The sequence below is a fragment of the Nilaparvata lugens genome, chromosome 8 (genome assembly GCF_014356525.2).
Source record: "Nilaparvata lugens isolate BPH chromosome 8, ASM1435652v1, whole genome shotgun sequence".
In the NCBI taxonomy this organism is placed as follows: Eukaryota; Metazoa; Arthropoda; class Insecta; order Hemiptera; family Delphacidae; genus Nilaparvata; species Nilaparvata lugens.
This window is the reverse complement of record NC_052511.1, coordinates 12,314,482-12,341,646: the sequence shown is the minus strand read 5'-3', so window position 1 is coordinate 12,341,646 and position 27,165 is coordinate 12,314,482. Positions and strand designations below refer to the sequence as shown.

The 27,165-nt window shown below is 33.4% G+C and overlaps 1 protein-coding gene across 1 annotated transcript in view; it reads left to right on the top strand.

The window, feature by feature from the left end:
* LOC111055061 (tuberin) overlaps positions 1-27,165 on the top strand; it is a 40,731-nt gene that overhangs the window by 885 nt on the left and 12,681 nt on the right. Inside the window, 24 exon segments of the mRNA XM_039435071.1 lie at positions 1,177-1,313; positions 2,013-2,168; positions 2,171-2,202; positions 5,742-5,939; positions 6,327-6,501; positions 7,735-7,935; positions 8,878-9,019; positions 9,566-9,717; positions 10,298-10,470; positions 11,063-11,237; positions 11,696-11,926; positions 13,270-13,443; positions 13,445-13,508; positions 14,294-14,412; positions 14,616-14,784; positions 19,393-19,589; positions 19,988-20,101; positions 20,250-20,428; positions 21,110-21,264; positions 21,982-22,082; positions 22,906-23,032; positions 23,240-23,317; positions 24,269-24,417; positions 26,440-26,584. Of these exon segments, the coding sequence (XP_039291005.1) occupies positions 1,177-1,313; positions 2,013-2,168; positions 2,171-2,202; positions 5,742-5,939; positions 6,327-6,501; positions 7,735-7,935; positions 8,878-9,019; positions 9,566-9,717; positions 10,298-10,470; positions 11,063-11,237; positions 11,696-11,926; positions 13,270-13,443; positions 13,445-13,508; positions 14,294-14,412; positions 14,616-14,784; positions 19,393-19,589; positions 19,988-20,101; positions 20,250-20,428; positions 21,110-21,264; positions 21,982-22,082; positions 22,906-23,032; positions 23,240-23,317; positions 24,269-24,417; positions 26,440-26,584 (3,543 nt within the window).

Genomic DNA, 27,165 nt, shown 5'->3' with positions numbered 1-27,165 from the left:
AACATTCCATTCATCACCTGGTTGCAATCCTTGTCGAAATCCAGTGTTTGGCAGTCTCTTCAGACTGATTAGTCCTTGTGACCTACGTGAGTTCCACTCCTAGCCTTCTTTGTAGGTCCTTCCGCTGAGGAAGAAGCGGCCAAGTTGCCTCTAGGGAGCCCGGTCACCCTTGACCCACAGTTGTGCCTGGAGCTTCACCCATCTCTGATCTCTTGGGTTTCCCTTTTTGCCCCTCCGAAACTGGCCTGATGGGGCATATCCCATGGGTTTGAAGGCAAGGTAACTTCTGGAGTTGCCTTGAGGTCCATTTTAGTCGCCTCCTACGACAAGCATGGATACTGTGGGTGAATTCTGGTTTTCAACACATTCTTGAGTACGATAATCGACTCAAAGCTCCCCCAACCCACAGGGGGCACATACTTGATGTATAAATGTATTTGAGCATGCACAGAACAATTTTGCAATAAAAAATTGCTTTAAAAGTTCATTTCAAAACTTTTCTTTTGATGTTCAACTTGAATATTCTTAAATTTCTTGTTTGTGTAATTTTCTTTTTTCTTCTATTTATATATTATAAAATATTGTTAATGCCCAATACAGGAATACCTTTAGGTTATTCAATGTTAAAATTGTATTGATTTATTTATGTAATATTGTATTTTCTTTTTTCAATAAATTTTTTTCAATTTAAAAAAAATGGGTTTTAGCAGGACCATATTAATACTGGTGGTATTAAGATGGTCCTGGTTTTAGGTCTCCATCAAAAGTACCCTATTTTATTTCCTCTTCAAAATCAAATTATTAAACTAAAATTGCTCATTTTATATTTTTTAAAAGTACTCTAATGGATTAATTTTTTAAAATAAGTTTGAGGTAGTTTTAACGTCTAGTCTAGGGTAGGAATTAATTGAAAATTATTTCCATAGCATCCACGTCTTGAGATAATAGAGAATTCTTTGAAATATGCATTCAAAAGTAGAAAATATATGGACTCACTCTTGTAATTTTTTGCATTGTTCTTTGAGCTTTTGTCTGTAACTTGCTTGGACAAAACTCCTTGTACTTTCATAAACCCTTCAATAACTCACTCACTGGAGGCTATGTTCACTCACAGATCAGAAAAATGTCATATTTCATTAGCAGTTTGTTTATATAAATCGGCATTATATTTTACAGCAAATTATAAGTATCGAGAAGACTTTATACTAACGCCAGAACTTATAAAAGATTTGAGTCCAGAATCTTCAATGAATCATCGGATGAAAGCTCTAAAAGAATTGATGGATAATGTAGTGCTATACCGATTGGAAGATGTAAGTTTGGTTTTATTCATGTATAAGATTAGAAATATATTTCTCAACTCATTAAAATATACAGAAGTACTCAAGTTCAACTATCAAAAATTTAGACTGCCTACTATAGATATATCATATCTATTGTGTATTACGTGACTTGAAATTTTTCAAGATTTCGTCTTGAAGACTCCAGGAGTGTAAGGCAAGTAGAACACAATATGTTGTTTGGAGTAAAAATTGGACTCATAAATTTCATCATCATCATCATCATCATCATCTTACGTACAAGGATTAGGTTAATGCCTGTTCCGACTTACAAACAGCTTATTAATAATATCTATATTTCAATTACAAAATTACGCTATAATATATACAAGTAGTGTATTTATTGCTATCTCTTCCGTGGCCTACCAATAGATCTTTTCCCCTGCCGGATTCAATATCTGTAGTGGAAGCCTTTCTGCCGGCATTCTTTCCACATGGTCTTTCCAAAAGTCACACAATACCGGAAGCAGTGGAAAGACTCATAAATTTTAAATGGCCCACTCAACCTTATTGCTTTGAAAACTTTTATCTATCAGAATTGGGAAGGGGGACAGTTTTGGGCTGAGCCTGTTGTTCTTTCTCAATCATATTGTATTTTATGATATGTGGCTTTGTAAATGAATATTTTAAAACAACCCATGTCAATTGAATTAAAACTTCATATTTTTGCAGCATGCAGCAGAGAAACTATGGACAATTCTTTCAGATCTTTTGCAAGATAATGTGGCTCTCGAACACAGACACACAGCATTCGCATTCTTCCGTTGCCTGGTCAATGGCCAGTACGAGCGACTTGGTATGCTCAGAGTACATTTCTTTAATCTCATCAAAAACATGAAAACTCTGAAGATATTGAACCAAGGTAACTATGACCAGTTTCCTTCAAAAGCTTTTCTATGTATACGTTTATTATTTCCAAAGCAAAGATAATCTTTAACTTGAAGTATTGTCTATATTTAGCCAAGGATAATCACATGATTTATCACCTTGTGTGTCTCTATCACTATTACCTTATATTTCTGATTGTTATTTGTAATATTTTTATGAGTATAAACACAGGCACATCTTGGTTTCTGAAAATGGCCAAATTGAAGGCCTGAGTTTGAAAACCAGACAAGCGCCATTCTATGAGAAAATGGGGTTTTGTCTGATTCTCATACTACAGAAGCTGCCGAATCGATTTGCCGCTAGATTGCGTTTACACTTGTCTAAATCATAATATGCTAGCAAACCGATGAGTTTGAAAACCAGACATGTACTGGAGATGTCTCGTTTTCAAACTCATCAAGGTTGATTTCCCGTCTTTTTCTAGGTTATGTACACAAACAAGTTGTTTTGATTGTTCGTTACTTTAGATTATCTTCATTGATTAAGTTTGCAGAGTGAATATTACAATATCTCAAGTCACTCCAATCATCTTTATTGCCTTTATAATTATTTATTTTGAAATGGATTTGGATAAAACCCTTTGAGAAGAAGGGTTTTGCCTGGGGTACCTTTTGTGACTTGAGTCGGGCATTTGATTGTGTCAGTCACAAGATTCTGATTAAGAAACTGAATTACTTCGGCATCCAGGGTACAGCTTTAAATTTGATTTGCTCCTACCTTTGTAACAGGAAACAGACGGTTGAGATTCATGGAAAATGGTCACCTACAGTGAGTGTTGAATGTGGAGTTCCTCAGGGCTCCATTCTTGGGCCTCTGCTTTTTTTGATAGCTGTGAATGACTTACCTTATAATGTGGATGCCAATACATATATCTATGCAGACGACACTACTCTGATAAATACTGGTCGTGATATTCTGACAGTTGGTGAAGGGGCTACTAATGCAATGACACAGGTTTCTGATTGGTTTGCAGCTAATGGTTTTCTATTGAACCAAGCCAAGACACAGACAGTTGTCTTCAGTTTAAGACCATATGTGAGCGACCCCTCGATTTCTAATAAGGCCAGATTTCTTGGACTGACGGTGGATAACGATCTGTCTTGGGCTCCTCATATTGATACGGTTTTAGATAGGTTGTCTCGAGTGAACTTCCTCTTACTGCGTTTGATGTCATGTTTGCCTTTTGAATATGTAAAATCTTCATATTTTGCTCTGTTCCAGTCGGTTCTGTGGTATGGTCTGGTGTTCTGGGGTAATGCTACCAGGATTGGAGAGGTATTAATAATGCAGAAGAGAGCTATCAGAATAATGAGTAGAGCCGATAGAATAGCCCACTGTAAGCCAGTTTTTGTTGAGCTTGGCATTCTTACGGTAGTGAATCTGTATATATTCAGTAGCCTTGTTCACACTCATAAGTGTAGAAAAACGCTCCAATGTAGATCGAACGTTCATGGGATTAATACTCGACATAGTCATGACATCAACATTCCTTTTGTCCGTCTGGAAAGGCTAAGGTCCAGCCATCTGATAATGGGTAGACGTTTATTTAATAAATTACCCCTCAAGTTTAGAGACATGAGAACCATAGAGTTCAAAAAAACTCTACATACGTGGCTCTGCGCTAACCCCTTCTATCATGTTGACGAGTTTTTTGAGCTGCCTGAATCCAGCTTAGACCTGTAATGCTATAAAAACCATTGAAACCATAAAGGCATATTAATTTGACTAGTACTCTATTATGTATGTGTTCTAATATTTTGACGTGATCTCATGCATCTATAGATGTTTCATGGATCGAGAAATATATCTATCTATCTATCTAATAATATCAGCATGGATGATAGTGACAGAAATCCAGATTTTATACCTAAAATACCACCTCCAGTCAAATGTTAAGCTAAATTTGTTTTAGCGAATACAAAAAACAAATAAATAATAAGGATAGTAAATTCATAGTTTTCAAATATAGAAGTTCTGTCTATGAAGGACGTACTGTTGAAGTCCACAACATAACTGACAAAAACATGACCCTTACAGAAAAATGTACAATTTCTATAAATAAAATAAATTCATATCCACTCTAAGATGAAGCAATTCTTTTAAAAATGCAATGACATACAATATTTTAAGGCAGAGTTTGTGCCAGAAAACTGCCATGGATTCTATGAAAATCTAATTAGAGTAGATGGTAGGCCTATGTCTAATTATGTAGACAACTCAGCATCAGAATATGATGAATGATGGGTTTATCCCATGATTAATAAGGTTAATTTCCATTTCTTTTGTAGATAAAAGTTTAAAATGTTCAAATCATGTGTTAATCTTTCTAAATCCTGCCGAAAAACATGATGCGTTTGAAGCCAACAACTTTGAAGCCCCCCCTGTTAATCAATTAAAAGTTCAAAAAAGGTTATAGTGATAGAAAACGTACTACGATATGGTAGATTCTGTAATACAAGAATGTAAAGTTACATTTTTCGGAATTTTTTTGTGATAAACAGTTGTGTTGGTCTTGGTCGTGGCACTTGTCTGGTTTTCAAACTCATGCCCTTCAATTGACGTAAATTCAGGGAGCACAACTCTTGTGGGAAGAACTGCCCATAGTTGCAAACATTATCTGTTTTCAATAAATATTACAATTAAAAATAAGTTCGATTTTATCATTAGTAATAAGTATAATTATCATTAATGTTAACAATTGTTTTTTGATAGGCTGTAATCTTTTCAAAACCAAGAAAACGGAGTTACTAGTTGTTCGTTGCATGGTATCTTACAGTATGATTCGCTGCAAACGCTGTAACAATGCTTCACATCTTCTGACTCTGAAGAGAAACACAGACCATGCAACATTCCCATCTCCCACCTATCAATTGTTTTTATTCCGCTCGGAATCAATTGTTTTAAGCCGGGTTCCGAGCTCGGGATTTAGGTAAGTTCGAGACTTTAAACAGCTGGAGTCAGAATATTGGCTTTCCAAAACGGGGCATAGTCGCAGTAAATAGTTGCAGCAAAATAAATATTTCTTTTCTCATTTCTATTATTGGAAACGTTTCTCCTTGACGAAATGAAACATTCCTAGATAATTCAAAATAGCTGAAACTTTACACTATTTTCTCTTTTTTTCATTTTGTGTTCAATTTTCCAGTTTTTCGAATTTAATTTAAACGTGACTTTGACTGCGACTGCGCCCCGTTTCGGAAAGCGAATTTTTTCACTCCAGCTGTTTAAAGTCCAGAACTTGACTATATACTGAGATCGGAAAACGGCCCTAATTGTTCTACACGCTGATAAGGATAAGGCCTAAGAGATTCATCTGAATTTACTGGTGTAGAATGAAGACAATCGTCAATGATATTGCCATATGAATGAATAATGCCTCCCATTCAACTAATGTTAGAATTTTGAAGATAATATCACTTGAGAGGAGGCTATACGTTAGGCGCAGAGACACATGTAGTGTTGAAATTGAATATAATTTATATACTCGTAAATCTAAACAAATATCTGTTGCAGGTTGGATTTGCTAATAAGCCTCACAGAAAATGGAAAAGATATTCTCCATTTCGAGGAGGAGATTGGTCCGTTCCTGTTGGAATGGACAGCGCCCGTAGTGGAATTGGGCAGAGCTCCAGATTTGCTGGAACTATTCAATAATGTGTTGAAGTATAACGCTGCCTACATTGATGGCGAAGTCGTAGATACACTGATGGCGTAAGTATAAATTTTATTGTAAAATTATAAGTTACCTGAATCGAGTGAAATCAGTCTCTTATATCAACTTGTTTATTTCGTGATAGAAATGAAAAATTTTAATGATTAAGTTTCAACCTAATAAATAACCTATGAACTTGAGTGTAGCCTATACAGGAAGTGACAAGTGAAATTGAATACTAGGCGAGAAATAACATCCTAAAGGATCTATCTGTCAATTAAAGCCATAAGAAAATAACATCAAATTTATATCATGCATAGATTATAATCATTCAATTATTTTTATGTTGGTTTTATCATCTTGTTACATGGTATATATATAATTCACAGATGATTTTTTAATCATTTCTTTGATTATATGTTCTGAAAAATTGCCTTTTTCTGCAGGAACACTTGCTTCCTGTGTTGCCACAGCCCCTCGGATACAGTGATTCAAAGCTGCCTGCACATTCTAGACACAATAGTGTGCTATAGCAACATACCCAGGCCTTCCTTCCCGTCTTTCATTGCTACGCTGTGTCGTACTGTCAATGTCGAAGCTTATGCGCTGACAAGCTGGAAGGTGAGATGTATGTTCTGATATCAAATCAAAAAAAAAAAAAAATTGGAAATAATCATCTTATTAAAATAAAATTTCATTATACGATAGCACGTCCAGAAAGTAAGTTCCGTTTCAGTTTATATCCGCTACAACGCTGCGATCGCAGTTCCGCACATTCGTGGTAGACGCTCTGTATCAAGGAGAAGAACGTGCGCCATTTGGAGATAACTGTCAGCCACGTACGTTTTGTTGTGCTTGTTTACAATGTCGGTGTTGATTGAAAATCCCGCCGCTTGTGAAATCAGGTCTGTGATTCGTTTTCTGAATGCAAGGACAGTGAACCCAAGTGAAATTTATCGGCAAATTTGCGATGTTTATGGACAAAGTGCGATGAGTGATTCAATGGTGAGAAGATGGGTCCGTCAGTTCAATGATGGACGTAGTGATGTGCTTGATGAAGAACGAAGTGAGCGTCCATCTTTGGTTACAGAAGAACTGGTTCACGCGATTGATGACAAGATCCATGAAAACCGAAGGTTTACAATTAGTGAAAGAAAGTGCTCCCGCTATGGAATTTCCCCAAATTTCACGATCACTAATGCATGAAATTGTTACCGGAAAACTGAAATTTCGACAAGCTGAAAGAAATTGTTTCCAACTGGTTGAAGACACAGGCGGCAAATTTCTATGAAGAAGGCATACAAAAACTTGTGCCACGCTATGACAAATGTCTGCAAAATTTCGGTAGTTATGTGGAAAAGTAGTTTAAGAGTTGTAGAATTTTGTGCAATAAATAACTTTTCTTTATCTGTACACAATTAAATTTTATTACCAAACGGAACTTACTTTCTGGACCTACCACGTATAATTAAACTGTACGCCCACAGTGGTACAGTCAGTACCACTGATGGAAACTTAATATCATGGTCAAAATATCACATAATCTTTTTTAGTACCGTATTCAGTCTATTGACCACTAGCAGGTAACCCATGTTCCTCAAGGTTCTAATTAAAAACTTGACAAACTGAAAACTTGACCTATTGATATCTTGAAGAGTTAAGAAACCATCCTCGGTAAATTAAGAATCTATATGCGAAATTTCAAGCTAATCAATACTGTAGTTCCGAGGTGATGATGCGTCATTCATGAATACGCACGTGTATTCTGTACGTGTACAAGTCAATTCTTCCCTTCATTACTTTACAGATACCAACAAATTCTCAACTTGCTATTTTATTGTTTTTTTTTTTTAGATAATGCGTAACGTTATGGGAACATACATGGGACATTCGTCCATAGGTATGCTGTGCTCAATTCTCAAGGACGACGAATCACTTCTGGACCCCGGATTGATGAGAGGAGCTGTCTTCTACTTGATGATGGGCCTCTGGAGTCAGAAGAAAGTTACTTCATTGAAAATATCTTTCACTGCTATTCTCACTCCATATATCAAGGTAATCATAGAACAAAATTAAGTTCTCTAGCTCATTTCTAGGATACATTCTCTTTCCAAAGAGTGGAGACTCATTTTGATTCATAAAGATAATTTTTACTATCATTCTAGAATGCTATACTGTATATATCAACTTGAATAAATGACACACGAAAGTTGTAAAGTAATATCTGATAATGCTATCAGTATTGCTTAATCGATTGATCATTTCCGATACTGTTTAATTGTAAATTATAACAAAAACTACACCAAATAATCAAAAAATACTTGAATAAGCAAATGCTGAAATATATCCAAGAAACATTGAGTATTAATAATTGTATTTCTAACGCGTAATTATCTCTAATGTTTAGTATGTAGTTCTATCATAAATATTTTATTACCAAAATAACGTAAAATTATTTTGGAAATTTGGAGTTACTTACGTTGGAAACCAGTGTTAAATACCATTGAAACATAAGTACATAGAATTTCATCATCTCGTTACACTAATTTACCTTATTACCAAAGGTAATGAACCTCATCAGCTTGAAAATGGATAAATGTTAAATGTTTGACATACTAATTAATTTAGAAAATTTAAAATTTTTAGTTTACAACTTTGTGAAAGGAATAATCAGTTTAGTACCTCTATGACCATAACCTTTCTCGTCTATTGGTAAATCCTGGTTTAGAGCAGTTAGGACTGTAGCATCATCTCATAAATCCAGGTTGACAATGAATGAATGAATAAATAAATCAATTGTATTCAATATTAAAATATGCTCAATTTTATTTATAAAGATAGGCCCAATTGTTACCATTCTTCTAAAATGCTGTTCTGTATTTATTTACTTGAATAAATGATACACGTGATTCGATTGTGCTCCAGTTGTAGAGTGGAAAGAGTCCATAATTATTGTTTTTCAATGTGATAATCATCTAATTTCGGTTATTGCTGCAGGCTTTTGAGAGTAAGCATCCAGTGGTGATTTTTGAAGTGATAAGCAGTGTGCACTGCCTGGTGAAAAGGCACGGACAAGAACTGGAAGCACCCTGCTGGAGACTTGTGCTTGAGATTTGCCAGCTCACTGCAAGCTTCATTGGTAGGTACAGTATATTTCCAATATTACTTGCATTCACTTGTTCAGAAACATGAAGCTCGATAAGCTTATATGCAACATTTTCAATTGACTGATTTATCTTAAGACGATATAGAAAACCTTTTATGGAAATCATTATCAATGAGAATAGAATTCAATATAAACTGGACAGATGGAACATTTCGATTGGTGTACGGTGATATGGATGTAGATTCTGTAAAATAATATCATGTTATGTTTTCAACTTATTCATTGATAATTCAATAATGAATTATGTATCATTCAGAAACTGTTTGAATGATCGAATCCAAGAATCCCTTTTTTGTTCACTAGTTGATTAGTTTGACTAGTTTAGTAATTTGTTTATTTACTGAATGTTTTTCTAAATTATGATAGTTTGTCTGGCAATTGATAAATTCAAATTTAATGATGAAATAAATGAAAATTCCTTTGAAGATGAAAAGGGTCTATTGTAATCAGAATTCATACGGAAACTAATACTAAAGTACAATATTCTGTTTCTTTTTTATATATATTTTTTTGTTGCAGAGACGTTGACTATCAAAGTACCATGTGCACAAATATCATCCTACCTACACGACACCTTGAATTTAATTGAACATCTTATTGATGTTGGTCACTTCCGTGGCAGTCTACCCAACTACTACAGTGTCATTGAGAAATGCTACAAAACACGCCCAGTAAGTCTTCAATTTGCCTATTATTTAATATATTAAATTATATTTAATATTATATTTTAATATTTCGAAATTATATATCTACTTTGTAGCATTTTCCAAGAGATACTTTCATTGTTTTTCAAATTGTACTGCTCACTCCACGTTATGAGGGCAATAATGTGATTTAGTTCCTGGTGCCCTAAAATTTGTATATTTTCAAATAAATGAATAAATATATTAGTAGAACTATAGCTTGTATTTAATCTTAATCAATGATTGACGAAACTATCATTCTGATCTTGATGATTGCAATAGCATCTCGATAATTTTAATACAATAAAACGTTGCACATACTTTATTGCAAATCTCACTCATGCCCCTACCTATTACTGGTTTCATCAGTCGAATACCATCGATTATTTTTGTAATCTTTCAATGTTATCATAACAATAATATCCCAACTTATAACATGAATAATGAATGCTCTTATAATTTGTACCTATGTTATTTGTCTTGATAATATCCTTCAACCAAACTGTTCTTTTTCTTTGGAGTTTCTTGAAAGCTTTGCTCTGTTTCTAAGCTAGAGTTCATTTCTCAGGAGGTGTCTGTACTGAGATTGATCAATTTCTTGGCCATGAATATTGCACCGTCTCAATTGAATTGGATGGAAGAATTGAATTCACTTGTTGAACGCTTCTACAAAAATGAAACCAGGCCCAATATACGCATTAAGACTGTAGATGTCTTGCTAAACATTTATCAAATTTCTTGGTAAGTAATTGTTAATTGGTAATAAAATGTTTGTTTATTCAATATTTTCTCACACTATCTTCATTTCTGATTGTCTCGTCAAGTATTAATTGATTTCACAATTTATTAATTAATTTTCTTCCAATGCAATAAAATTCTGATTTTTTATTCAAAGATATAGGCTATAGAAAAATGACTATCCAATCTGTTGAAAAAACACCTTCTTCGAGTTTAGAAAACTTCCAATCATTTTATCTTATTTTTGCTTAAAAGTATTAGATGTTTATAAAATACACAATGTGCTTGAAGTAGAACGAAACAAGTCTAAATTTATCTCGAGATAAACCTCTCATATTCTAATCTAATAATGTAGAATTGTAAATCAAGCATTCAACAATTAAGCTGCATGGTTTTTGATTCCTTCAATTTTGAAATTTATTTGCAAAATCAATACCCACTTACAAACCGTATAATAGAACATTGAATTTTACAAATAATACATTAGATAAGTTAATATAATTTACCATTAATACAATAAGATTACATACAATATTGTTCTGTAAATAAATTGCTATTCAACTAACTCGAATAATGTATTCCCCTTTGTCTACAGTGGCATATATGGAAAAGAGATAGTTCAAGATATAGTTCTGGTGCATTTGGTGGATGTACATTTAGACGAAGATCAGGCTGTTCGTACAGCAGTTGCACAGGTTATCATGGAAATTTGTTCTCAATACTTGGATGATCCAAGTCAATTTTTCCGCCTGATGGAGATTGTTGAAAAAGTGAGTTTATTATTATTTAGCCTATGTTTCATTTATGTTTAGTTATAAAACGAAACTATGAATTTTCAATCACTTGGAACTACACTAGACCCATCAGTTGTTGTTGTTTTTAGTTTTTATTTATTGATCTTGATGTTCATACATTCAGAGGTAGTGGGAACAACAGTTTTATCAGCAAAACGTGTGTTTCAACTACAAATTTCAATAAAGAATCGAAACAACTTATGTTCTCGGTAGTGGTTTTTCTATTGTAAACCTTTGATAAGATTGCATTTGATAGTTTACATTGAATGTAGAAGTAATAAAAACCCAGTCGTTGATAACACACAATGATATTAAACTAATGTTAATCAGGTGCTTAGTTTATAACGTGAATATAGGATAATACAAGTCTAATGATGATTATTCCATTTTAATACAGTTTCCTAATCAAATACGTTCCCTTATTTATTTTCCAGATTCTTGTCAATCCATTCAAAACATATGACGCTAGCAAGCCTTCGTTGATGGAAACCGATTGCAAGGATGTGGAGACAGTAGTCGAAGGATTAATTAAGAACTTTTCAAAGCTGTTCTGTCGCTCTCCAGCCAAGCATGCTGTTCACACCTACCAGGTTTTGGTAGGGCATCTCGACATGCATAATAACAGACCTACCGTCTTCGATTATGTGCCCTCCATAAGATGTAAGGTAGGTTGTCGATTCTCTTCAAATATCTCTAGTGGACTGTCCTTCTTCACAATTAGATCAGATCCTGATAAGATTTCCGTTAAAGTAGGATATTATAGGTATACTTAGGTATAGTAGTGGTATAAAGTAGGTACAATTTTAGATCAAGTAGTAAACAGAAAGGTCAAGTTCTAACAAATTGAATTTCTCTCGCAGTATTCTCATAAAGTATGTTTCTCTTTTCCATCAGGCCTACATTCTTATTGACATAGAAAATCTGTGCAATTATAAATTAAACTGGATTTCATTGAAGGTTACTCACCAAATCACTGCTAATTACTAATCACTACTATTCTGTTCTAATATTTCGAATTATAATATTACTGTCGGATGACCTCTATAATGCTGTCTGAAAACGTAGCCTATATATTCAGGGCTACTTAATGCTTCAAGTTCTATATTAAACTTAATATAGCCTTACTTAATATAGTAAACTCACTATAATATATAGTTAAACTATATTTGTTTTAGTTTCCCATTTTCAAAACAATAATTAACAAATAATAATAATAATATTTTTTTTTATTCAAATTTCTCTCACATTACATTAATGATAGATTTTACAAATTGAATTAATCATTATACATATATAATCTTATATCTATCATACATGAAGTGAGAATCTATTAAAATTTCCTATTATAATTTTGTGGCTACCCCATGAAGCTAATTTTAGCTTATATTGGGGCATTGACATACTCAGAGATATTTTTGCAAGATTTGAATTTATAGATGGAAATGTTTTAGGAAATACAAATTTGTATATGCGTTTATTTCGTGGTAATAATGTAAGAATGATATTTTTATCTATTGAATTGTGGAGTAGTAATTTTTTATTTATATTTTTACTTGTCTGTAAGTGTCTAGATGTTGTGGATGATTCGGTAGACTATTGAAAATGTAATAATAATAATAATAATAATAATACGTGTCTTTAATGCGGAAGATTATAAATACTTTTGAAGATGTATTATCTCTCTTTTTCCCACAGCACACTCTCGAATTCTGGTGTTGCTCACGAATTACTCTGACAGACCCATTTAACTATAATTAAAAATATAAATCTGAGTACCCTTTTTAAATTATTTCGTCACGACATGTTTCGGCTACTAATGCATTACTAGTAGCCGAAACATGTGAAGAAATAATTTAAAATGGATACTTAGATTTATATTTTTATTTAGATTAAAAAGTAGCCGTAAAGAAAAAAGACCATTTAACTATGTCTACCTTTGTAGACCTACTCTAGTAGAACTATGTCTACCTTTGATTCTAATTACTCTTAATTTCTATTTCTTTTCCAGATAATCGATTGGCTGATAAAGCTGCGAGCAGACTCTGACTACAAGCTTGGTTGTCCTGTGGGAAACGAAGTGCAGTTCAGCGCCTTCATCAGAGTCAACCACCGGCAATTGCCTCCCCCTTCCCCCTCCCCATGTCCCTCCCCCTCACCAATCCCCCCCCGCCTGCTCATCACTTTATTACTACCTCTCTTTGGCCAATGCTCTCAAGGCCATTGTCATTTGCATGAGACACGAATTAGGTTGGTTTTATTGAAATTGAATTAGAACATTTATTTTAGTTTTAATCCAATTTTAATTGAAAATCGGGCTCTAAGGCTGGCCATGAACGGTAGGACATGCTTGATAAACTTGCATGTACACGCAAGTATTTTGCATGCACATGCATGTTTATCATGTTATCCATGCACACACACATGTTCATGATGCATGTTTTTGCGATAGGCTACCAACATAAAATTAACAACCAATAACAATAAATAAACCATTAACAAATTTTAATGATAGAAAAATAGTTTAACCTCAAATAACTATTGGAAAATTACAAATTTTAATGTTACAATACTAATTTAACCTCAAATAGAGCAGCGATGAAAAAAATAAACAAAAAATCGGAAATACAAGAACCTAACCCCCCAAAAATTTGCTTAAAGCATTTCGCTGTAACGGCACAACAATTTATGACGTCATTGTGTATCATGCAAGTCCTACCGTTAGTGGTCAGCCCAATATTGAATCAGAATGAAACTTATTCAAATCATCATTATAAACATGATGCGTATAAACATGTATTATACATCATATAATGTATTGTCACATCATGACAAGTATTCATTTATAAACCAACCATGATTACTCAATTTTATCAAATTAGCATTATGAATGATTAAAATTATCAAGCTATTGTCAAGCACATTATGTATCAAGTGTTGAAATTGGGTTCAGACCAAATTGAATGTTAAACCTTATTAATCAAACTAATAATTATTAATTTTCAATCATTGTTAAGAATTTTAATTTTTTGCAGATTGGCAAGTAATGTCCATGATTCTGCAAGAAACGCATCAAATAATCAAGAACAGAGCATTGGTTCTATCGAGACTTCATGGTGAAGTTGATAGACTAGCTGGAACTCTATGTGCTATGGTATGTTGATCAACTTTGAGTTTTTTATTCTAGACTCATGGTACTACTATATCACTAATTATTTAATACTGAGAATGAAACTTTCAACTGACTTATTGCAAATCTCATTGAATTCTTATGAATATTGTTATTTCAAAAATAACTTCATGTCTCGATTGATATTTCTTGTTTTGTACTTATTTTTGTATTAATCCTATTTTATATTTTTAGGACTAGCTTCAAGATCAGCTCGCCAGTGTGTTACAGCCCTGACAGTTTGCACTCTTGAATTGAGAGATGCCATGGTTAAACTTCTTCCCGAAGTTCTTCTGAATCTTTCGAAAATAACAGCCACTGTCCACATAGCGATACCAATGCTCGAATTCCTTTCAAGTGAGTCCAAACACAATCATGTTGTAATACAGATTTGTAGTGAAATATGTCGATATTGTAGCATAGTGAATTATTATAAAGCTCATTAATTGTTGGTGTTTTATAGTAGATAGTATCTTCTAGCAAAGTTTCTAAATCAGGAATACAGTTGTAAGTCATTGAGATTGTGTACTGCCAGAATTAATCATAGATGGATGATAAATAGTTATTTATGTATTAAGAGCGTAAAACGCGACTTTATTGCTCGAGTCAAAATAGTTACCATGCGACGCGTAGCGGAGCGTGGTAATTTTGACGAGAGCGATAAAGAAGCTTTCGCTCGAATTACATACAACATTTTTTCCACCACTGCAGTATTGGATTCCAATACAATAAACAGTTTTTTTTTTAAATAATTTATCCAATTATTTTGGTAAATCAATGTAATAATAATAAAATGATTAATTTAATTATTCTATCTAAAAAATAATTCATTTTGTAATGATACATCATTAGTATGAGATAAAACAAGTAGTATCATCTGCAAAAAAAAATTGTTTGGACCGTGAATCGGTCCCTCAGCGTGAGAGTCAATGCTCCAGCCGTCTTCGCTACAATGGTTGGTGAAACAATAGGCGAAAAAGTAGGAACATGAACTTATTGGAATTGCATTTTTCTAAATGTAGCCTACTGCGCATGCGCTGCGGTTACCATGCGGTTAGCGAGCGTAAAGTAGATTATAGCCTTGTACACACGTCCGTACAAATTCGCGCGAACAATCGTATGTACACATGCCTCGGCATTCACTGTACGTCCTTGTGGACGCGTTCCACATATGCCTCGGCATTCAAAAAGCTATCTGACTTGCAGACGACACGAAGACATGGTAGATGTAAATTTTCCACATCATGACAACAATGGCGTCATTCCATCGTTGAAGAGAATTATTACAAAATGCAGCTGTATCATTTATTTTAATGACTTGTATAATAAAATCGAAAATAAAACTTAAAAAACGATGTTGATGGGTTGAACGATTGTAGGTTAATAGATTGATGTAAGAAAATGAATTGCTACATGACATAAGATATGAGATTAACAATTCAAACTTTACTAGGATGTCAAAACATTATTTTGTTAATATACTGAATCTAATTCAACTAGTTATCCAAACAAATGATACCATCATGAGGGAAGCAATAACTTTACAAGAACGGGCCCTAACTTTGAGATTCTTGGCATTAGGCGATTCATTTGTTGGTTTCCAATATCTATTCTGAATCTCAAAAAAGAAAATTTCTACAATAATTCCAGAAGTTTTGATGGCCTAATCAAAGCACTTAACACTGTCCCACAAAATTGACAGTCTTCTTTAACGAAAGTAGCCATAAATTGAATCAAATACTAAATTGCTGTCCATTTTAAACTAACTCTGCTCATACACATGACAAAACAAGATTCTTCAAAAGATTAGCTTCAAGATTTACCTTTAAGGAATACTAGTTCAAAGTTTGAATAAATCTCACTATAGATAGCCTAGCTATCTAAAACGTATAATATCATATTGAAGATTACAATTTTAATTACCAACTTTGATTGATATCATAAAACAAACACAAGATGATTTGATTGCCACAGTAAAATATGTGAGCTATACTTTTTTGTAGGAACCCTGTAGAGAAGCTATTTTCACTTAGATTATTCAGTTCTTAATTTGTTAATCATGATACAAATTATATACTCTATGCATGTTTCTATTTAAATATTTGACAATCCACATATCCTACAAAATTACAAAAATCCTACAATTTACAATTAGTTATTGGATCACAATTTGATTTGTCATTCATTAACCTAATTCATTGGAATTAGGTTATGGCGCCATCAATGTTTACATTTTGCCTCACCCGTATGGCAAAAAAGCGTCCACACGTACATTTAGTGTTCGCCCGAGGCGCCTTTGAGCACGCCAACCGACAGGGTTCCGGTTCGCCCACATGCCTCGGCAAACAGTGTCCAGATGTGCGAATGCAAGCCCATACACGTATGCACACCGTTTATCGCTCGCTCCTTACAAAACAGCTTTTTTATTAGTTTTCGATTCGTAAAGAAGGACTTTATGAGCGGTTGTATAAAATGTAGTTATTTGTATATCTAGAGTGAAAAGTACTGTTTTTTCTTTCTCCCTGAGGGAAAAGTTTGAAACCCGAGGCGAAGCCGAGGGCAACAATTTTCCTAAGGGAGAAAAACATTTTTCACTCGTGATGCACACAAAATTTTTCTTCCACCTACGTTTTTACTGCAAGTAAAATATTTTTTAAAAACTTATGTGACCACTAGGTAACAATGTGTTACAACATAAACTGAAAAGTTAACAGCTGGAGCTGGCTTGTAATCACAGTTCACCGCCGACAGCGCTATCTGTCGGCAAAAGTTGTAACAACAATGGCCGACCAAACTACAACTATGATGAAATTCCCGTTTCAAATTTGATTAATTAATGAGGAATATTCGTTGGCCGGTATTTTGAATAACACGGAATATAAAAAAATTATACATTTTTATAGTATACTGATAATATGAAGTTTGTAATAATTTTAGCATACAAACATATATATTATATTATATTGATCAAATGTCTGGTTGAGGTATTGAATTTAGTCATTAAACGACTACTCTATATGCTTCCTCATCTGAGCTTAGACCTTCTAACCTATTTCAAATGCAAGTTTTTAAAATAGAAATGCTTCCCATGTTATTTAAATGGAGTTACTTTTACGCTCTAGGTAGTTTTTCTGTTTTTTCATCCCGAGAGCGAAAAAGTGACACTTTAGTATTATGTTCCTGGGAGTAAAGTAAGCACTTTAGACAGAAGGTGGAGGAAAAATAGATTTTTTCACTCTTAGAAAATCACTGTGGATAATGCTTCTCGGTCATGGTCTTATACAATGAAGTGTAAAGAAGAGGCCCCGGGTTCGAATCTCTCCCAGACCAGATATTTTCTCGAGCCACTTCCTTGTTTCGGATGAAAACGTTAAACCCGTCGGTCTCGGCTGCCTAAAAGCAGTCATAAAATCATGTCAACACCTTGAAATTGATCATATGCGACCTGAAAAGTCTGACACCAGACCATTTAGGTCACTCAGCATTAATTTTATTTGAAATGGACTTGCATTCAGACAATAATTGGTAAAACATAAGAATCATTAGAAACAGAATGATTTGAACTAACAATTTTAGGGAGCTATTATGTTTTTGTAATAACGTAAACTATGGATATTCCAATTGGAATTTCATTGCTCAAGTTCTTGATTCAAATTGGATATATATTTATTACAGTTGCTTTTTAGGAAATTATCCTATAGCAGGTTGGCATTATTTACAAAATTCAATTACAAAAGCAAACAAAATCATGACAGAAAATATTTTTCCTACAGTTACGTTGAAAAGTGGCCATTGCTGCACTGATTACAGAACGCAAAGAATCACTTTTCCGCTCTAGTGCGGGAAAAATTTTTCTGCACTCCAGATTTGCAACATGGCAACGCAAAATACTTAGTAGGTTATATGGAGCAACAGTGCAGCAAAATCAAAATGAAGTTGGTAACAGTGACTGGGCTGCTATAGTGAGCAGAGGTGCAACCAAGCACAACGCGCAAATTATTAGTATTAGATATTATAACCAAGGGCAACGAGGACTTTGGGATTTTAGGATTAAGGTTTTTATTAATAATAAAATTACACAGAAAAACATTTGATGCATTTCAGGCAATTTTACCCATAATTACCCACTTTTCATATTCAATGGTAACTGTAGGAAAAACTTAATGTGAAATACGTGCGCAAAGTTCCTCTAGTGCACTCAAGAAACCATTCCGCCCTCCCTACGGCTCGGGCGTAAACGTTTCTTTTGGTGCAGCAAACTGTCACTTTGCGCACTAGTTGCACAAATAACTAGATCACATGCTAATCTAGAGAGTTCGTTAGAATATTATTAGTTTTTGCACTGCTGTTCAGAAAACAATAATATTTACTCTTATGGTATTGTTCACACACTGGCAGGATGAGAATGCATGAACACTCCAAATGATTTGTAATCTTTAAATGTATGAAGAATCAATCATATTACTTTCCTGCTTTCATGAAAGAATACCATTAGTTCTTATTGAAGTGTTCATATATTTTTTCATTCTGCCAATATGTGACCTCTCCCATAAGAACCAATGGTACTCTTTATCTAACCCGCTGTAATTCATTGTTCATGAATTCTCATTCTGCCAGTGTGTGACCTCTCTTTCAAGAACCATTGGTACTCTATTCCTACCCAGCATTCATTGTTCATTGTTCAAATTCATTGTTCAAACATTTTAATTCTGCCAATGTGTGACCTCTTCCATAAGAACCAATGGTACTCTTTATCTAACTCGCTGCAGTTAATTGTTCATGAATTCTCATTATGCTAGTGTGTGGCCTCTCTTTTAAGAGCCATTGGTACTCTATTCCTACCCAGCAGAGCAGAAATTCATTGTTAATGTATTTTCGTTCTGCCAATGTTTGAACACTCCCATAAGAGTCAATGTAAACTAAACTTGAACAGAGAAATAAGAATGAGTTATTATGTGTTTGTAGCTTTGACAAGAATCCCGAAGGTATTCTACAGCTTCGTGGGCGACCAGTACATGTCGGTGTTTGCCATCTCGCTGCCCTACACGAACCCGTTCAAGTACAACCACTACACCGTCTCCCTGGCACATCATGTCATCGCCGTCTGGTTCCTCAAGTGTCGGCTACCTTTCCGCAGAGACTTTGTCAAATTCATCATTAAGGTGCGCATAGAACACTTCAAACCAACTATACATGACACACAAAGCACTGTCAATAAATGCATCTCTGTTGTCAGAGTTGTTGAAAAATGAAAAAAAAATCTTTATCTGGTGGATTTAGGACTTTCAAGTCCTTTCTACCACTCAACCTTTGTTGATCAAACCTGATGATCTTTTCCATAATAAAATAGAATCACAGTTTACTACATTGCCAATGCTAAAATTACTATTATACTTCCATACCAATTATTAACACATTACCGCAGAGACTGTCAAATTCATCATCACGGTAATAACCTTCAATTATCCAACAATCAATACTTACAAATCAGTGTAAATAAAATCAATACTGTTTCCTTCTTTAAATATCAAATCCATTGAAATTATTTTCATTTTCATAGGGATTACGAGCAAACGTGTTGGCGCCGTTTGAAGAAGAAGACCGCAGGCAGAAAGCTGATTTCATCAATGAAGACTCGTCCAACAGAAAGAGGAGCTCAAGTTTAACTGAACAGGTAAATTTATTTTTTCATTTTTTTCCAATTCAACTCAAAGTGAATGCTCAAGAAAAAAATAATTTGTTGCACAAGAATACAGTACAGTATTTCTGTACAATGAGTGTAGCATTACTAGAAAATTGAGAAATTGACTCATTTATTCTAGGGAAGTAGAACGAGAGCTCGACAATTGGCTGGTGCAAGATTGGAAAATGCGAGACCTCCCGTCGATCTGAAGCCGCAACTCGATGAATCACTGATGACGTTCCATAGAGAGCTGACAGAGACTTGCATCGATCTCATGGTCCGCTATACACATTTCACAAGTGCTGGCATTCCCAAGAGGTGAATACTTTTAACTGAATTTTCTAGTGATAGGTATAGTATAATAATGGTTTCTTTTCTTTATCGCTATTGATGCCCACATAAGTTCTTTGCTGTGCGTGGGTGATTGATGAATGAATGATTGATTGATCGAACGTTCTGCCTACCGGCGGGATTCGAACCCACGACCAGGTAGTGCTAGCAGACTGACAGGTATAACGCCCCAGACCGCTTTACAAACCTGGCCAACCAAATATTACTTGAAATACTTGAATTTCGAGTAATGTAGCACGTAAATTTCTATCAATTGTGATATATAATATAAATATCTCTAAAAATAGTCACTGATCAATCATGATAAACATCACATCAAGTTTAATTGTATTATTGGTTGCTATTACATAAAATCATTAGAGCATTTGTAAATTGCGTGATTTTTTCTCAATTGGAGAAAAGGTTTGTATGTTATAAGTTGTTTAGTATAGTTGTATTACTTGTTCCTTATAGTAACAGTAATCTCCTACACAATATTTTCTTGCACAGTACATTTTTTAAACCTTATTTTATCCATTAAAATTCTGCCTTTTCAGAAAATTTCAAATGCGAATAATTCTGTGCGAATTTATGAGTTTAGAAAGAACTATAATAACGCTCATTTCCATGCTAGTGTAAATTGATGAGGTGATTTCGTATTTCCTTCAGGTTATCAACTGCTGATTTCCTCTTAAACGGTGGACAAAGTGTGACCTGGATCATAGGCCACAAGTTGATCACGGTAACAACAAGTGGCTGCTGTCAAAAGGCATTAAAGCATGGCCTATGCGATAGATGTGCTCAATTCTGCAGAATTAACAAAGGTAATTGCGCTATGCTGATTCAAGTTCAATCACTACAACTGATTCAAGTCTTTTTTGTATGCTACTTTGGATTGTTTGAGTGCTAGTGATGTTACTCCTAATATTATTATAGTAATTAAAATTCATTATTTTGATCTAAGATTTTCTTTGAACACGAAGGCGAAGTTAATCTTTTCATAAGCCACCAGCAGAAGCCATTAACCATAGCTTTACTATACTATCGTTAATCAATAGAACGTTTTTAATTGATATGTTTAATAAATACTATACCATTTATCTTTACAACAATAATCATTTGGTATGCATTACTATATAATATTTTTATTCCATGAATAGAGTATTGAGATGGGTGTAATAACGTTTTCCATTGGCAATCCCAGCCATGATCTAAATTAGGGTTATAGCGGTATTAAGGGATCCAGAACGTGTTAATTCTAGAACTAATGGATATCATCAGAAAAGTACATTGCTCATTTTAACTATAACAACTAAAAAATGTACTCAGTTCAGCGTTTTTTAAGTGAAATAATTTAAATAATCTTGCTAGTTTAAGTCATCTTTTTTGCCACTACTGCACTTTTCACCAGTAACAGTGAAGTCATCTGTCTCTAAGTTGTTCTAATTATCACTACAACAATCTGAATTAATTATATAATGAATATTATCAGAGACGTTTTGTAAAGTATGCTTTTCAAGATTGTTCTCAACTCTGAACAGATAATCCGCTGTCTCCAACCTCAGAGACTGCTGGAGACCAAGATAAAAAAGCTCAGACTGGAATGAAGCATACATCTCTTTCTCGCAGCAGTAGCAATGATGTAAGTCTGCTAATCTTTTTTCCACTAACGCTAATTAATTATTTTTATTGTCAAATAGCATACAGAATATCACTTTTACTTGAACACTCTGGTTGGACGTTACTAATTGAATTCAATGGCGAAGCAGTGATTTGTGATTTTATAACCTCATAATACTTTGGACAAAATTAACTTTTTATAAAAATTTAGAAGAGAAATGGTACAGGCTCAGCCTAGTGTTTCCTCCATGTTCATAATTATATTTTGATTGTAATGTTTTGTACAATAAATAAATGACCAATCCAATCAAGCCTTAACCTTCCTCCAATGCTCCTACATCTTGCTGTCATAATCTAAATCATTCTCTGTCTCTATATCCAACTAGTAAAAATTTACCATATTCCATTATTTTTAAATAGAAAGAAAAATAAAAATCTCAGTACACTTTTTGAATTATTTTATCACATCATGTTTCAACATTGATGCCATTTTCAAGTCTCATTTTGAGATTTTTATTTTTCTTTCTATTTATATTACAAGTAGCCCTATACAGAAAAGAGATCCATAATTTTTGTTCTTCTTGATGCTCATTGTTCCATCGGGTTCCAATACGGTGACGCAGAATACCCAAAAGGATCTCTCTGCCAATAAAAACCATAAGATTAAATAAATTAATAGTTGACCTTTGTTCATCTTTGAACTTGAAAATTAATAGAACATACCTTTAATAGTTCATCTTTGACTCGTTGTGACACTGGCTGAATGCTATTTTCCTATTAGACTATAACAATCCACTAAATTGAGTTCATAAATTTTCATTTGATCTTTTGAATGATATTTCCAGATTCCACAAATGCCGTTGGCTTCGAACAGCTCAACGGCTGCTAGCTCTCCAAACGAGGAAATGAAACGTGGAATCGAATCATTGACCTTGGAGTCAGATCCGAATCGTGTTGATCAAATAATTTTCTGTAAGTTTTATTCTATTATTGTTCATTGAATTTCAAATTATATATTATTCTGATTCGAACTTTGTAAACAGATGGATAAACTAAAATATTGATTGATTTAAATATTGAATAAATATTATAGATTAAGTATTGATTTGGTGTTGAGAAATAATTTATTTCCTACTTCTTAATTAACTGTTGATAATGTTATATTGTTTTTGTTTCTAGCTATGGATCGAAGAGAACCACAAATTTGTGCATGTTGGTGCCAAGGATGGGCCGAAATACATGTGAAACGCCCTACAGGTTGGTCCATTTTCAAAACTTGATTCAAACTTCAGAATATAATATGATTCTCAATCGATAAAAATTCAATGACATACTCTACTATCACTACATAATAGAATATCAAGTATTTACATCTAATTTCTAGTATTTACATCAAGTGTCTAGTATTCAAATCAAGTGTCTAGTATTTCTAGTGATCATGGAAATATTTTCACAACTATAGCAATTCATTGAAAGTTCAATTAATTGGTTGAACATTACCTCATCGCTTCATATTATATCAGTAGTCATAAATTTATTCAACAAATTTAATTTAACCTTGATTAAGCCATGTCACCAAGCAAAAGATACCTCGAGAAACAAATAGCGAATCAGATAATATTGCAATGAGGTCATTAATCATTGTTGAATTGCTGGTAAATTTGATAGATTTATATGTAGCTAGACAATAGAGTTTTGTTTGGTAAACAAGGGTTACAAGTGATACTTATTATCACTATTTAGCTGATAATTGAGAAAGGAGAGCAATTTGAGAAATAAAACGGTACGTTTGATTTGGTAAAAGTATACTGAATAGTTATAGGAATAGGTAAATATCATTTCTATATTTATTTCATGAATGAAGAATTAATTAACTGTAAGTAAACTTTAGGCTCAATTTTCTCGAAACTAACAATATGTCACTTGGACCCCTTGTATTATAACCCCTTCATATGTTATGTTCTACACAGTTCAAATTTATAGTTTATTAATTTTTCAATATCTTATCTATCATTAATCAACATGGATCTCTATTGCTGAGTACCCTAATATGAAGAAAAATAATTAAAAATAAAGTAAGAAAACATCATGAAGCAATCAGTATTAGAAGTTGTTGCAATTGTCATATTTTTACAAACACTCATATTACTGTTTTGATGATCTTATTTTACCTCACATCTAATTCACTTCTACTTTTAATTTTTCCAGGTGACATGTCATGGATTATGAGACTTCAAAACCATAAACTGACAGCGCAGACTGATGTAGCATTTGCTGATGTAGCCACGCTTCTGTTTCCTACTCTGAGTAAAAAGTCTGGACAAGATGCTGACTTGAACATTGATTTCGATGAGGAGGTAGCCTATATAATCATTAATACAAATAACATCTCACTATTTGAAAACAATTGTTTATTGTCTATTCGAACTTCAGCCCTTCTTTTCATATTATTTCAGTCATTTAAGCATATATGATTATCTTTTTAAAAGAAATGTAATATAATAAATTACTGTTCAATGATATTCTATAGTCCCTTGCTACACGGTATCATAATGAATTACTGTTCTATGATATTCTATTGGAATTGAAATTATCTTTATTCTTCTCCCTAGAAAGTACAAACAATATACAATATACATACAATACTTGAAGAAGGTTCCTCACATGGGCAAAGTCTGTGTGCGAGGAACGAGTTCTCTACAATTCCATATACTTATATACAATGATAGAATACAATTGAAAAAACAAAACAATTTCAACCAATAATAAGCACTAAACCATAACATATTACCAAAATAAAAGAAGCAGAGCAATAATTATTATTAATTACAAGATATATTACTTACAAACGTAAAATGATAATGGTATTAGGATACAACAAGAAATTAAACCTCAAAATCCCTCAACTCACCGCACACATCAAATTTCGTATAAATTCATTCGAACTACCCTATTTATATGTTTTATTTTCATTTTTATTTATATTCTATATTAATTTTTAATATTATTGTATACTTGCGATCTTATCACACTATTCGACCACTATCGATCAGAATATTTTGATACTATATAATTCTCCATTCCCTCACGATCCACACTAAGTATCAATTTGTTGACTAATTGCTTGAGATGGCTTATTTTATTATTTTTTATAAATTCTGGTAGCTTAGGGAAAATCATATTGATTTTATAATGCGAGGATGTTGTTGTGAATGTTTTGAGCAGTCTAGGAGTGATGATACCTGTGTTCAGAGCAGTTCTTGTTTGGTAATTGTGGCGGATATTAGTGAATAAAGAAAACTTGCGCTTAAAAATATACAAAATCAGGGTTTTGACATAGAGTTGAGTAATGTTAAGAACTTGAAATTGGTCAAATAGTGTGTCTGTGGGATATTGTTGAGGCTGACGAATTGCAATTTTCATGATAATTCTTTGCATGACTGATAAAGGGGAGAGTATAGTCTTATATATGCTCCACCCCAAGCAATAATTCCGTACAGCAATGTTGATTGGATATATGCGTAATAGACCGTTCTAATCAACTCCAGCGTGAGAATCCGACTTAAGGAAGAAAAAATGTATATGAATTTTCTGAGTTTGTTCCTGATATATTGTACGTGTTTAAACCACCTTAAACGGTTATAAAATTTAAAGCCTAGATATTTGTAATGTGTTACTCTTTCGATACACTCACACGAGTTGCACACATGGGGAGTGCAGCAGCTATGACGTTTTAATTTCTGGCTGTCAGGGTCGCCTGAGGCGCTAATTGATATAGTCCTATAGTCCCATGATAAACGGTATCATGGAGAGACACAGTCAATTCTTTACAATTCAATTTTCCATAGCATTATAAAATGAAACAATAAACAGATTCAGTAATATTCAACTAATAATTTCATATTGCTACCATAGTCTGTCTGTTACATGAATAGTTTTCATATTGAAATATTGAAATATTATTAAATTATTGTAATGTTCTGCCTTCTTCACAAAATTAAGTGCATTTTAATACGAATATAGAATTTAGTGATATACGCTTTGTGCATCTAATATTGTGGATAGTAATATATTTTTTTCAAATCTATATGAGTTCTTGAAGATTAAAATTTCAGTTAGTTCTCATTTTCATTGATTAGATCAGAGTTAGTAATAATTATTGTAAATGAACACCTCTGGTTGCAATTCATTGGCAAGCAGAGAAATTATTATTATTATAATTCATTAAACAAAAATACTATTTGAAACTTTAAATGCAAAAGTTGTTTTAGCGCTATCGAACTGTTATTTTCTATAGTACAAAACTGCTCACATTCAATGAAATGTTGCTTATTTCAATCAATAATTTATTGAAATTATTGCTTACTTGGTTGTTGAAGGATATAGCCAGCTTTCCGAGTTTGGTTGAGCTTCGGCAGACGTCGGACCCTGTCTCGATTCCCGGCTCTCCCATCCGGAGGAGTCCCTCAAGGCACAGCTCCAGAGATAGTGTCGAAACAATGGGTGACGAGGATGATGATTTAGGTAATTGCAAATATTAGAAACTTTGTTAATGATTCTATTGGTGATGTAACTCGTACTACCAATAGGCTACCATAGTTTGGTTGTCTAACATCATTGTCAGTCTGTGATGAAACTCGTCATATCAATACCATACTTTGGTTGTTCAATATCTTTTTAAGTCTGTGACTACTAGTCTGGTTTAAAATTAAATACATACTAATTTTATGAATAACTGTCTTCGGATAAAGTGAAGAAACTGTAATATTCTAGTTAATACAACACAAACTTCCCACTGAAATAAAGCATCAGTATCTTCGTGACACATATTTTTATAGTATGGTGGGATCCACCTTATGAAAACTTTCTTTCTTAATTGAAATTAATACTCATTTTTCTTCATATTCTAAAGTTTTATTTTCAAAGAAGGCTAACCTTAAGCTATTTCTCCCCCGAATTCAGATAAAAATCAGTCTAAAATAAGTCTAGACTTTAACTTTTGCACAATTTCTAATCCAAAAATGCTTATATAAAAATTTATAATTTGGTGATGATATATTAAAACATGGGCTATCATACTATCTTTATAAATTGTGGTGAACTTG